General features: G+C 44.6%; 1 protein-coding gene across 4 annotated transcripts; it reads right to left on the bottom strand.

Moving 5' to 3' along the window:
• Positions 1 to 4615: 4615 nt before the first annotated feature.
• On the bottom strand, positions 4616 to 6582 carry LOC112894347. Of its 4 annotated transcripts, none has more exons than XM_025962021.1 (3): positions 6233 to 6582; positions 5882 to 6025; positions 4616 to 5360 (listed from the first exon to the last, which is right to left on the bottom strand). In XM_025962021.1, exons 1-3 carry the CDS (start codon positions 6464 to 6466, stop codon positions 4797 to 4799), a joined length of 942 nt encoding a protein of 313 aa, XP_025817806.1. In that variant the 5' UTR covers positions 6467 to 6582; the 3' UTR covers positions 4616 to 4796. The 4 variants fall into 4 exon arrangements, with proteins under 4 accessions (XP_025817806.1, XP_025817807.1, XP_025817808.1 ...); XM_025962022.1 differs by having other exon boundaries at positions 5894 to 6025; XM_025962023.1 differs by having other exon boundaries at positions 5882 to 6022; positions 6254 to 6582.
• Between the last annotated feature and the right edge of the window lie 7203 nt (positions 6583 to 13785).

Genomic DNA, 13785 nt, shown 5'->3' with positions numbered 1-13785 from the left:
ATCAGTTTAACATTCAGTAATATATTGTTTAATACCCAACAACATGACTTAGGTGCTAAACAGCCCCTTATTGAATGACGATCATTGGATGGCAGATCGACACCGTTAGTTGAAGTCATCCAATCACCTCCCTTGTCGCCAATTCTGCTCTGATGACTCCCTTCTTCTGAAAAATACTACCACGCCTATCATTGCCTAACAATGCCCCCCTCTTGAGATCCTTGCCCTCAAGGATGAAATGAAGGAAAAACTTTTCTTATGAAATCTGCATCTTCCCAACTTGCTTCGGATGCAGGTAGATTCATCCATTAAGCCATTGTACCATTGCTCATTATTACGTGGAATGAGCCTCTTGTTTAGTATAGCTTCAGGTGCTACTTTGATGTTACCCTTTTCATCAATTAATGGTAAGTCACGAGTTGGAACAGCAGTTGGACCAAGATGCTTTTACAATTAGCTCACATGAAAAACAGGGTGCAGTTGACAACCCTCAGGTAACAAGAGTTTGTATGCTACTTTGCCAATCTTCTCCAAGATTCTGAAAGGGCCATAAAACTTTGAATGTAGTTTCAGAGAATGATGAATGCTGAGAGACGTGTGTCTATAAGGTTGGACCTTCAAGTATACCATATCTTCCACCTGTAATATTCTCTCCGACCTATTTTTATCAGCTTGATGTTTAATTCTTGCTTGAGCTTTGAGAAGATTATCTTTAATAATTTACTGGGCCAATTGTCTGTTTTCCAGAATATCCCTAGGTCTGTCATTAGTGCAATCCGGCAAAATAACCTCAGCCACCGATGGAGGGGGGAAACCATATAAAGCTTGAAAGGGTGTCACATTCAAAGATAAATGTGGTTACTGAAATAAGGCTGCTGATCCCTGGGTGGCGGACCCATATTTCTTGGGCATTGTGGCCTGTCACCCTCTTGTTGCCATTGTTTGGATTGTTCCCTGGAAGTGTCCTGTCTTCTAAATTTGTTATCTTCTCTTTGCTCCAATGTGGTGGCTCAACACAGTAATCATAAGCATTGAAATCCTAAGGGCATCCAGCCCAATCATCCTCATTGAAATAATATTCAGGCATTTGACTGTGAGAAAAGTGAGCTTCTCTACTCCAATTCATGAGATTCTGGTGATTATGGTGTACTCTACCCACTGGTGGAGGTGTGTAAAACTGATTGTTTGCCATATAAGAACTAAAACCCTCATAAACTGATTTATAAACCTTGCCAGGAATGTCATGCTCATGTAAAGGAGGTGTCTCAGTGGGAATGTTTTTACCTTTAACATTGGAGCCCTGGTCTTCTATTGGAGCAACTCACACTCGACTTCCAACCTTAGTCGTATAGGTCGTAATCTGGTCCAAGCTTGTGGCCAACAGATCATTTTATTTTTCTCGTCTTGCTTCTTCGTAAAAGAATCATGTGTTCTTCTAATTCCATCCACTTCGACAGGTGTTGCATACTGAATCTCTCCTCCCAATTCATCATCAACATTCATCATCCTTTTGTTTGTGAATTCGGTTTGGGAAAACCTTCCCCAATAGATCCACAAACCTGTCTACCGCCGCCAAGTTCACGGATTGGTCTTGGAATGTCATATAACCCGAACCAAATAGTGAACTTCCTCCTGCGCCACCACGGATCCAAATCAGCTTTGGTTGCCGGAATTTTACGCAAGAACACTGCCTTGCAACCTTAGCCGCTGTCGTTTCCTCCGCTAATTTTGGGGAAGAAAAGGGGTGTTCTCCACAGATCCTGGTGGGTGGGTGGGATTTCACGCAGGTGAGCTGCAGCCACCAACCACCATGCCGATCGGACTGAACCTGGGAGTTTGGCTCTGGATTGAAGGTATTCCAAGGAAGAAAAACTTGCTCTGAGTACCAATCGTGAGGAACAGAACAAGCTCGAGGCAAAAAGGGAAAGAAACAAGCAAGAACAGCAATAGCAGGGAACATGTAGCTGTATTACTAGGGATAAACTGAGATTCAGATACAGCTCGATCTCCTCGACCAACAATGAGATGGCCAACTACAGCTAAACTACTCCCTAGCTAGGTCTTTGAGGAGATCAAGATCTGAATGACCTGACCAGACTTGGTCCAACGCCTATAACCCATGGCCAAAACGATTAAGTTACAAGATCAGTTTAACATTCAGTAATATACTATTTAATACTTGACAACATGACTTAGGTGCTAAACAACCCCTTTATTGAATGACGATCGTTGGATGGTAGATCGATGCCGTTAGTTGAAGTCATCCAATTGCCTCCTTTGTCGCCGATTCTCCTCTGATGACTCAATTCTTCTAAAGAATACTACCAGGCCTACCATTGCCTGACACATGTGCCCCCGCCCTGCGCGCCAAGGCTTGGCGTCACGCGCCCCCAGCCTACGTGCCTAGGCTCCGCACCACCCGCCACCGCCGCGGGCCTCACCCCGCCTGCAGCTGGCCGCTGGCCCCCCCTCCACCCCCCCGCCCCCCTGCTCGCACCGCCCGGTGCTCGCGCCACCAGCCTGCATTGTCTTTTTGCCCACATTGACAGAAGCATATGGGGACGAAATGGGTTGGATGGTCCCTGCGTTTTGGTGGAATCATCCCAACCAGCATCTAAGGGACTATTCCGACCTGGGTCCATCCCAACCTAGACGAAACTCCAACCAAACACGGGTTGAAGTGGGTCGAATCCGTCCCAACCCACTTCGATGCACCATCCAAACACATACTAATTCATTGCCGTGTTTTGGCTATGAATTGTAAGTTCAGACTTGCAGAGTCGAGCAAGTAGCCTAGCACTGAATGGAGCTGAAATTTCCACATATGAGCAGAGGCATAGGTGCGTAACCAACATTTTAACGTTGGGCGTGTGCCCATTCGACACAATGAATTTTCATAATACCATAAATTCTGTACACGAGTACAAATTTGCAGGAAGTATAATACAAATATGGTAATAAGGTTCATAACGTCATAAGTTGAACTAATTAGTTCAAAATTATGATAGAAACAAAAAATGCTAGAATGAAAATTCAAATATTTCAATTTTGAAATAGTTTATGACGTCCATAGAGTATTAGAAATTTCCACAATTAAAATAAATTCAAATAATATTTCAATTTTCTGTCGCAAACTACACAACCGATGGTTGTGCCAAAAGGCTGGAACTACTTAGGCCCATAAACCGTCCAGCCGGCCCTATAAACGAACCGATCCATCATTGGCACGAGTTAGGCCCTGTTTGTTTCCACTTCTCTCAGTCACGCTTAGATTATAAGCTAAGTAAAAATTTTCTCGCTTATAGCTTTTCGCTTTTTGTAGTTCAAATCTCTGAAGCGGCTTATCACAAAAGCGAAAATAAGCGGGACATTTGGTGGGATTATCGCTTATTTTCACCAATAAGCCGATTATGATCGGAAACAAACAGGGCCTTACTCTTTTTCTGCCGGCTGCAGCAATAGCGGCGGCGGCAAATGGAGCCCTCATCCGCTAGGGAAGACGAGGGCCGTGGCACCGATAAGTGGGAGGAGGAAGAGGACATCACGGCGAAGAGGCTGCACGTAGAAGATGAGGAGCAAGAACTCGAAGGTCTGGATCGAGAACATGTCCCCGTTCCTCGGTTCCTAGAGGACACCAACCTGCTCTACGCAGGTGGCAGGTGCGCGTCATGTTCCCAACAGGGAGACTATACATCATGCACACAACAAAGCACGTGATGCATCACCTGAAGCGTGCCCCGAGTTCATTCCGACCTTTTACGGTCCAGCCCACGCACCGTCTTCCTCCTCCACCTTGCGCCGCGGCGTCGCCGCCACCGCTTTGGGGCTTCGGGGTTCTGGGTTGCCAGGTGGGGTTGCTCTGGCGTGGCCGGATATAGAGGGAGGTCGCCGGCAGCAAGGTAGCGGGCGCTGAAGGTGGGTTGTGGGCGGAGCAGCAATACGGTGCTGGCCGCGGGTTGTGCAAGACAACCGGTGGCCTATGGAGGCGAAGGGGGATTCGCGGCGAGCTCTTGACGTCCGGCGAAGCAAGGTAGCGGGCGCTGGAGGCGGGTTGTGGGCGGGGCAGTGAGACGTCGCTGGCCGCGGGTTGTGGAAGACAACCGGTGGCCTATGGAGGCAGAGGGGGATTCATAGAGAGCTCTTGACGTCCGGCGAACTTCGGTTACGGCAGCAGGATTCGTGGTGGCAGATTCAACGGCAGCAGATTAGAGACGGCGCGGGGGCAAGCAGGAACATCAGTGGTGGCGGCAGGACCGGAGGCGGAGGTGGCCGGTGGCGTGGGAGAAGAAGACGAAGCTCCCTCGGTCATGGGCCGCTCGCTTCAAATGACGACGCGCGATTTTATCACCTAAAGTGACATATAATCACCCCCCCCCCCCCCTTCCCAACCCCAATCTCCATCGGTGAGTCCCGTGTTTCTCCACTGCAGCCGAGCCGGACGTCGGCCCCATGCGCTACATGGATTCAGGGCCGCCTTGCTGCGGCGGCATCCCCGACAGCGCCTTGGAGATCTTCTCGCTCAAGGTGACCAAAGGGGCAGGCTGAAGAAAAGCTTCTGTGTGGTGCATACTTCGAATGCACCAGCAATCACCGGAATGTATACAGTAACGAAACAAAGAAAACGAGCACTGGTCATATAACTTAAGCATAAGGTACATGCTTAAACACAGAGACATCCCAAGTTTACATGCATAGGTACTAACATAACCTAACAGGTGCTTGAAACGTATGTACCAGCATAACCGACATAGCAGGTGCTTGAAAAGTGAACAAGAACATCATTTAAACATTGTCGACTAAACGACCTTGATTTGCAGATTGTAAAGACCACAGGTAATAGCATCCCTCTCTGAACCTTTCATAAGTGGAGTGAACTCAATGTGGCGATGGGTGGTGTTGGCATTCTGATCACTGCTGGTAGTCCAGATATTGAACTCCAGCATTTTATCCTCTGAGACTGAAACCACACGACGAAGTAGTTGGATAACCCTGTCATCACCAACAGTAATGGCACCATGAACATCACTGTCATATAACAGCATATGACTCGAAACATCGGTTGTGCGAGCAGTTATTTTCCCACAAAAAGATTCAGGCCCTGACAAAATCTTTATCTCAATAGTGCCCTCCAATGCTTTCTCAACATATGCAAATATCAGCTCCACTTCACTACGCCAGCTATCAACAGTTTCCCTTTGAACTACAGAGCTAATTCTGCTTCCAACCACATCAATCAATGCTTCGTTGAACTGCTTGTCATCACACTCTCTGCCTTCCCTGATCTTCAGATCTATCTCGAAAAAGGCATTACCAAGAAAAACAACCCCTCTACTCGGGCCAGTCAGAATCAGCGATTCACCCTACAAGTTTAAAGAGAATGTCAAACATAGGTCTCATGTGTCCGAAATAACATATAGCAACACAGAAAAAACAAACTGCTCTACTCGGGCCAGTCAGAATCAAAGATTCACTCTACAAGTTACACAGAATTTCAGCAATATAATCCTACATACTACAGCAAGTCGCAACAAATGATAACTCAGTGGAAGAACATAGTAGGTCTCATGTGTCAGAAATAAAATATAGCATCACATGTTAGGGCCAGTCAGAACCAGAAATTCCTACAGGTTTGTAGGTAGTATCAGCAATGTATTCCTTAGTACTACATTAAGTCACGCAAACAATGAGTAAATAACGTGATAGAAGCATTAGTAACATTGACATCTAGTCATACAGATACAAAATGGCAACATTGCATATAAAAGAAACTACATGATCAAACATTATAACACCTTTTAACAACAGGATTCCAATAGGGAGGGCTGGTGCAGAAATTATTTGCATATGCAAAAAGGGGGATGTAACATTTGAAGCCATTTACCCTTGCACATACATGTGAGCTGATGTGTTGGCAGTTGTCTCTGTCACGGCGGAAGATGTAGTTACATTTCATATCCAGGCTGTCTCTGATTATCACAGTCCCATACACACCGATTGGAGATCCAACATCTGAGGAGATTATCTTCACACAGAGCATGTTTAATGAGTCAGTCAACTCATGGCCCTCTCTGATAAGTGAATCGGTATAACGCATCGGACAATATTGTGCTGGGAAATAGGGGATGGTGTTATTTCATAGCAAAAAGTAACAATATGCTACCAGAAGGACGAATATTGACAAAAGATTGTTATTTCAGACATTTAATGGACATATCTAAATTGGGGGTGGGGTGGTGGAGTCGAGGAACCAAACTCGGGTGTAGTAGCTGCCTCCCAACTTGGGGTCGTACTCAAAAAGCTTACGGCCCATAGCTTCATTGAACTCCCTCCTTGCCAATTCCTCCGGCGTAACGCGCGGCGGCGGCGGCTTCCGGCTCTGCTGCCGACGCTTCGGCTTCTCCGCCTCATTCTCCTCCTGGTCCTCCTCAACGTACATGGGAAGCCCGTCGAAGACGTCGTCCGCCATGAGTTACGAGAGCGCGACCGTCGGCCTCCAAACCCTAAATCCGTGAAACAAATAGAATGGGGAATAAAGTATTATTGTATAACACAACACGAATTACTCGCCAAAACAGGAGCGATGAGGACGAAGCAACGACCTGTTATGTGTTGAGAAGCCCTCTTACTATATTTGGGAGAATATGGGCCGGTGAACTCGATCGTGCTATATTTGGGCTAAAAGCCTGCAATCGTCTCTTGAGAATCATGGGCCATGGACCAACTATGGCCCTACGGGAAAGAAGAGAGGCAAATGACATATTTCTTTTCCAGTTCGAAAAAAGAAGACATATTTCTTGTTGGCTTTCAGATAAGAGCATAACCATATCCTGCCACCGGTAATTGGGATGCTCAATTGGTAACCGGCACCTTTTGGCCGGAAGATGCTGAAATCATTCTCACAATCCCAACTGACGAGAATTCAAATGATTGGCCGGCCTTTGCACTATGACCCTGCGGGTAAATTTTCGGTGAAGTCAGCTTATAAGCTTGCTGTCCAGATTAGAGATCACATAATGGGCAACGATGCATTCTTCAGTAACTCAAATTATAGTAACGCCTTCAGATGGCACAAGATACGGCAACTCAAAGTACCAAACAAAGTAAAGATGTTTGTACGGCGCCTCGCTCATAACAGTCTCCCGGTGCGCCGGAATCTGAAGAGAAGAGGGGGTCAAAGTTGATACTGCATCCCTGGTGCGCAAAAGATTGGATGAGGACTGCGGCCATCTTTTTTTTTTCAAATGTAAAAATTCAAATATGTTTGAGACACTGAACATTGGCAGCATTCAGACTGATATGGATTCTGGAGTCATGCTGTTTATGGAAGGAGACCATCATGAAGATTTGGAAACTAGAACAGAAGGAACAGGAAAAGGTTTTGGTGCTACTATGGAGATGGTGATCTGAGCGAAACAAAGCAAATGCACGTAAAATAAAATGCCAAGAGCAGCAGAGATATGCAATTCAGTTAACTATCACCTGATCGAGTTTGAAAAAATTGGCCAATTCAGAAAAGCCGACACATGAGAGGCCGATTCCTAGATTGAAGGCACCCTCCTGCAGGATACTAGAAAGTGGGTGTTGATGCCTCCTTTTATGCCGACACAATGCGAGGAGAATGGTGATTCGTGGCCAGGGATGTAATGGTGAGTTCCTTGAAGCAGGTGCAGGAAATTTCAATCAAGTTTCATGTACTTTGCAAAGCAGAAACGCTGGCGATCCTTCGCAGCCTGGAACGGGCGGCGCAACTGGGCATGTCATGAGTCATTTTGTTGGAGACAGATGTAGCAACCTTGGGGACTGCTCTAATATCGACAGAGATGGATCGAAGCATGAATGGTTGTCTGTTTAAGCAGATATGAGAGTATATGTCTTCTCATTTTGTGCATTGTATCATTTCTATCTGCTCTAGAATGTGCAACTGCGTATCACACAGTTTAGCTGCTCACGGGGTTTGTAATTTGCAGGCCGGCTCGTATGAGTATATGAGCCAGGCCCCAGACTTTGTACTAGCTTGGCGATGTGCCTAGAGCCAGTGGTTAATGGAAGTGCCTCCTTCTGTGTAAAAAAAAGGGTACGCTTTCAGATTAGAGCATATAACCTGGAAGTAGCCATAGATTTATCATCCAGTATCAGATGTACAAATCAATTAAACACATCAATTACCTCAACCAGAGTACAAACAATTTCAATAACCTGAATCTCAGAATTTCATCGCTAAAAAACTCTTAGACTCTTAGTATTCTACTGCATTTGAATCTGATAGGATTAACATAACCTGCTCCGAACATGTCTGTTGGGTGCATGACAAGGTGCAAGAAATGTATATAGCATCACATCGGAATTTGGAAGTAGAGTACAGAGTTATATTAAGGTGCAACAGCATTCATCCGAACGTCACGGAGGACCCTCCGTCAGCCCTGGTGCAGGAGCAGACCCACCATAGACAGCAGTCTTTGGAATATATATATTAACCTTCCCTTTCCTGCAACGGAAGGTAGAACTTTCACCTGGGAACCTCTTTGCAACGGAAGGTAGACCCTTCACCTGGGAACCTCTTTGCATGGTAGAATTCGCAGTTTTTTACCTTTTTCAAAACATGATGTTTCTTTGGAAGATCTTTGTACACTGCATCATAAGGATCCGAACCTTTATATCCAATATTAGGATCACAACATACTCGTACTGAAAATCTGTGTGTATAGTGAAATGAGGGAATTTATTATTTATCAATCAAAATATGTTAATATTAGTTAGTTCATTCGGATTAGTAACTAACTCTGGTGATGAAATACACGCGCCTCATCGTCTTCTATATCAGCGGCCCATAATCTTCTAGGTTCAGTTGATCTAAATCATTTTCTGTTACATAAATACAAATAGTAAATCACTTCATTGCTCATTAACTGTCAAATAAGAATAGACATACATGCTAAAGCAATAATCATACCTTCAACTCCATGCATCGGGTCATCTGGTTCCCATAAATCCGAGTCAAACTGGTCTTCTTGATCCACATTTCTTGTGTTCACCCTAGTTACTCAAAGTGATTGCTGCTGCGTTAATGCAGATTGTAAGATCCCTGTGACAGGTGTATCTACCTGTTTACATGAAATTTTAGATCAAATGTGATAGTCTATTCTATATAGATCAAATGCAAACAAGCACTTATTATCCTTTTTTCATAAGAACAGGGTGATGCTGCCACAGAGTACCTTGGTTGGGTATTTTTTGTCTTACGACATTCAATAGATTCAACGTCCTTTCAATGTTCAATATTACTATATTCAAGACTTGTAAAGATAGCATATCATACCTTGATTTTCTATGTTTCTCTACTTGCGGGATTCAATAATTTTAATTATCTTTTCATTCCTTGCCAAACAGCCCATATCATAGTATCTTTTCCTTTCATTCTCGCTTTTCTGCTCCTCTAGGGTGACTTCATCTTCAATTGCTGATGTGCAAGTACCAAAAGATGTAATGTATACACCACATATCGTATCTGCATCTGTAAAATTTAAAGTTATAAAAAATTCAACTGACAACATTGTTCAATATGATGATTGGTTATTAAAAAAACCTTTATTGTTAACAATAGTTGCACCAGTATCGGTTATACTTCGATATCTATTTGCTCGTTTTCTAGCATTCTGATCAGCCTTCTGCTCATTAGTCATCCCATGGTACTTTTTGATCGCCCTCTACCTATCTTTATCCTTCCGACGCTCTAAAAGAGACATTTCAGGATTGGTATCTGCATGCAAATTAGCATAGCAATAATGTAGTGATGATAACATACACTGGTAATGTTAAACTCATACCATGTAAGACATTTGTAGCATCGATATCATCCATTACTGTTCTTGGATAAGAACAATTGCGGTGCAGCCAACTATCGTCAAGATTGTTTGTTGCTGGTCCATTTGTATGTATTGATAAATTATTATATGGTAAATATCATCTAATTGCTAGAAAAGTGACATGCAAACCTGTGATAGGAGTTGCCGTTGTTCCAATGGTCACTAATGAAAAGCCATTCAGAAAAAAGGTGATCATAAAATATAGAAAAACATACAATTACCAAATAGATTACAACTGAATACCTTGTGTGTTTAGAACAATACTGTTTCCATCTGTTTGGTTGATAACTGTTGACATCCACATGCAGTGTATTTTCAATTAGCATCCTCACATATATATATACTGAAATTTGAGCGGTAAATATCAAATTTTACCTGGCATCTCCACAACCATGCTAACAGCTTCTCTCTTAGCCTTTCTCCAATGGTATTTTTCCCTCTTCTTAGCATTCAACTCAGCTTTTTTCTCAGCTGGCATGGCCGCATACTTTTCCCTTGCCCTTTACCGTTTCGCCTCCCTCAGATCATTATTTCCTTCAGCAGAATCACATTAAGCTGATGATACAAGGTATACAAAGTATAGTAACGGTACAATAAGAAAAAAATACGATACTTATTACCATTATATGGATTAGACTCATCACGGCTTGCTCGTTTATTACGATTTTTGCATGTATTCATAATATCTCCAAGTGGGGAACGATCATCCATATTTTTCCTCCAGCGAACTGTCTAATTCAATTCAAACCCAGTAAATGATGAGTCCCACTTGATGGCGGAAAAAATGTTGTGCTCAGGCCAAAAGACCACGTATTGAATTGATTGTGAATGACATAGTTGCTGATTTGGGACTTCGAAAGCCAGTTGATGACTTCCATCATGACATTAGGGATGATGCCAAGAGAGCATTTTCGAAAATGGGTCCATTTCAGCCAGCTGGTCATAAGTTTCCACGGACACAAGGAAAAGGTCAGACTAGGGGTTTTGTTCAAAAATGGTTTGAGCAATTTGATTGGCTAGAGTACAGTGTGAACAAAGATGCAGCTTACTGTTTTTATTGCTACCTCTTTAAGCCGCCAAGAGCCAACAATTTTTGTAATGATGCATTCACCAAAGTAGGATTTAGAAACTGGAAGAATGGAAAAGAAGTTTTTCAGGGAGCATTTACAATCAATTGATGGTTGTCACAATATTGCAAGAAAGCGTGCCATTGATTTCAAAAATTAAAGGCAAAGTGTAGCTCATGTGTGGTCAGCGTGGAGCACGGAGGATGAGGAGAAATATAAAGCTCGCATTACCATCATGTTAGGTATTGTTATATTTCTCCTTTTGCAAGCTCTTGCCTTCCGTGGACACGATGAGTCTGCAACATCAAGCAATAAGGGAAATTTTTTAGAGATGCTCGATGGTACTAGAAAAAGGATCCTCAAGTTGCTAGTATGACTGTTGAAAATGCTCCCGGGAATAATCAAATGACTTGCCCAGAAATACAAAAAGATATGGTTAGGGCTTGTGCAGAGATGACAAGTGATGCAATTAAAGCTGAAATCAGAGATAGTCTTTTTTCTGTGCTTGTTGATGAGTCTCGTGATGCGTCAATAAAGGAACAAATGGCTGTGGTTTTGAGGTCTGTATTATCATTTAATCTGCATGTTTCATACATTTTTCTCTTTCCATTATCAATTATTAATAGCATTCCTTTTGACTTTTGTCTTGTAGGTATGTCAATGATAAAGGGTATGTGATTGAGAGGTTCCTTGGCATTCAGCATGTTTCTGATACTACATCACCTTCACTAAAGCTAGCATTGGAGACATTTATTAGTGAAGATGCAAATGATGGGGATAAGAAAACACAAGCATCCGGTTTAATTGAAAGGATGGAGACATTTGAATATATATTCATATTGCATCCTATGATAAGAGTACTAGGAAAGGCTCGAGATTCTACGCGTCAACCTAAGGCTCAGGGGCTACTCCATATGGAGTGCGGGTTTAATCACACCCCATATAAAAAAGACTGGACAACTACTTGGGGCATGAGCACCTCACAGCCTCGACGCAGCCAAGTAAGTACTCGAAGGATATCTTCAAGATGAAGTTCGGGAGAAATCGAAGACGCCTTCAGAAGTACTCGGACGCCTGCAGTACTCGGCTACGAAGAGCTCGGGGGCTTGTCAGACCCGGGTACACGGGACTGTGCACGTGGTGTACTTTTCCTAGGAGGGATGGGACATGTCCCACGTCCTATATTTGTTGTAACTACTTGTAGCCTAGTAGAACTGCTCCTATAGTAGTAAAGAACTACCAAAAAAATATTTGGGTAGGACTATACGGCATGTATCCGACTAGAATTTCTATGTAAACCTGTCCCCCCGGACTATATAAGGGCGACACAACCCCCTCCAGGGGAGAACCCATCGTCCAGGGAATTACCCAGGAGATCACCCAATCACCACCAAAGGCAATACAAATCATACAGGACGTAGGGTATTACGCTCGGCGGCCCGAACCTGTCTAAATCTTATGTTCCTTTGCACCTTCGAGTTTCTGATCTCGGCGACACCCTACCTACAAACTCATCACCTCGGGGGTATCACTCGGTGGGTGTGCGATAAAACACCGACAGTTACCACTTGGTGTATCACCTCATTGAACTTGCATCGAACTTGCATTGATTTTGCTTGTGGCAACAGCTACTGTTGAGCGAGTCTTTTATGTTATGAATATTATTAAGACGGAGTGAAGAAACAAAATAGGTGATGATTGGATGAATCATAGCATTTATGCTATATTGAGCGAGAGCTGTTTGCGTCCATAGAAGACAAAGTCATTTTGGAGTGTTTTCAAGCCATTGGTAATTGAAAGATAAAATTATCCCGTAACCAAAATTAGTGGTATGTTATGTATTTCTTAATTTTGCATAATAATATCTTGTATATGTGAGCTACTATAGTAATTTTAATATTTCCATGCAGATGGTTGTCAAAATGGTATAATCATGTAATGCCGTCATGATGTTCCAATGGAACAAATCTTCTCCATTTGGTATTTATGTATCCAGAATACTTATTTGTATGTTGCTTAACATTTTACCTTAATTTCATTTGGTTTAAGACTAGTGAGAATGTGAGATCATCAAGGTTTCTGTTACTTAACGCCGCCGCCCCCACCCCCCCCCCCCCCCCCCCCCCCCGGGGCGCCGCCGTTGCTTCGTTCCTGGATTGTGTGGTAGCTAAGCCTCAGATGGGTTGCTGCTTCGAGTCTGGAGCTCGATGAGCGCATGGCGCGGTATGTGTGTAGCGCTCTCTCTCTCGCGCGCGTACGTGCTGTGCTTTTTCAGCAGGGGCATGCAGCCGGTCCGGCCGGGCCGGGTGGCGACGCGGGCGGCGATATCGGGGGGGATTCGGCTTGTCCTCTTCCCGGCGCCGGGTAGCCGGGTAACGGCAGCGGCTTCCCCCGGCCCCTCAAAAGCGACGCACACGCGCGGGCCACATCGGAGAACGGGCCACATCCGATGTGGCACTGGGGGCCACATCGGAGAACGGAGATGGCGACCCGCCCCGTACGCGCACCGGCTCTCGCATGGTCAGCCGATCGGGAAAGCTTCGCGGAGATTATCGAGCGACTCCATCGTCAGTTTCTTTCGGCTTTTGGCCGGCGGGCCGCGCGGCGGGATGACGAGGATCGCACGGATCACGGGCCGGGATTCCGTTCCATCCATCGGGCGTTGCCATCGATCTCGCGAATTCGACAAGTCGCACGCCCGTCCACGCTCGTCCCCGGACCGGCAGGATCACTTCAGCCGTCAGATCATCATGCGCAGTACTAGTAGGCAGGTAGGTCGCCGGGCACGTCGTCCCCTGCAGGTTGACACGACGAGACTCCAAGTTCGAGTTAAAGCCGTGTGCCTCCCTCCACCG

Source organism: Panicum hallii, chromosome 5, assembly GCF_002211085.1.
Source record: "Panicum hallii strain FIL2 chromosome 5, PHallii_v3.1, whole genome shotgun sequence".
NCBI lineage: Eukaryota > Viridiplantae > Streptophyta > Magnoliopsida > Poales > Poaceae > Panicum > Panicum hallii.
The sequence above is the reverse complement of the archived record's forward strand: the minus strand, read 5'-3'. Positions and strand labels throughout refer to the sequence as shown.

Coding starts and splice junctions, on each gene's coding strand:
- LOC112894347 (XM_025962021.1), bottom strand. CDS start 6,466: ATGGCGGACGACGTCTTCGACGGGCTTCCCATGTACGTTGAGGAGGAC. Junction 6,026..6,232: donor TTTGGTTCCTCGACTCCACC/ACCCCACCCCCA, acceptor ATGCTCTGTGTG/AAGATAATCTCCTCAGATGT. Junction 5,361..5,881: donor GCTCACATGTATGTGCAAGG/GTAAATGGCTTC, acceptor TTAAACTTGTAG/GGTGAATCGCTGATTCTGAC.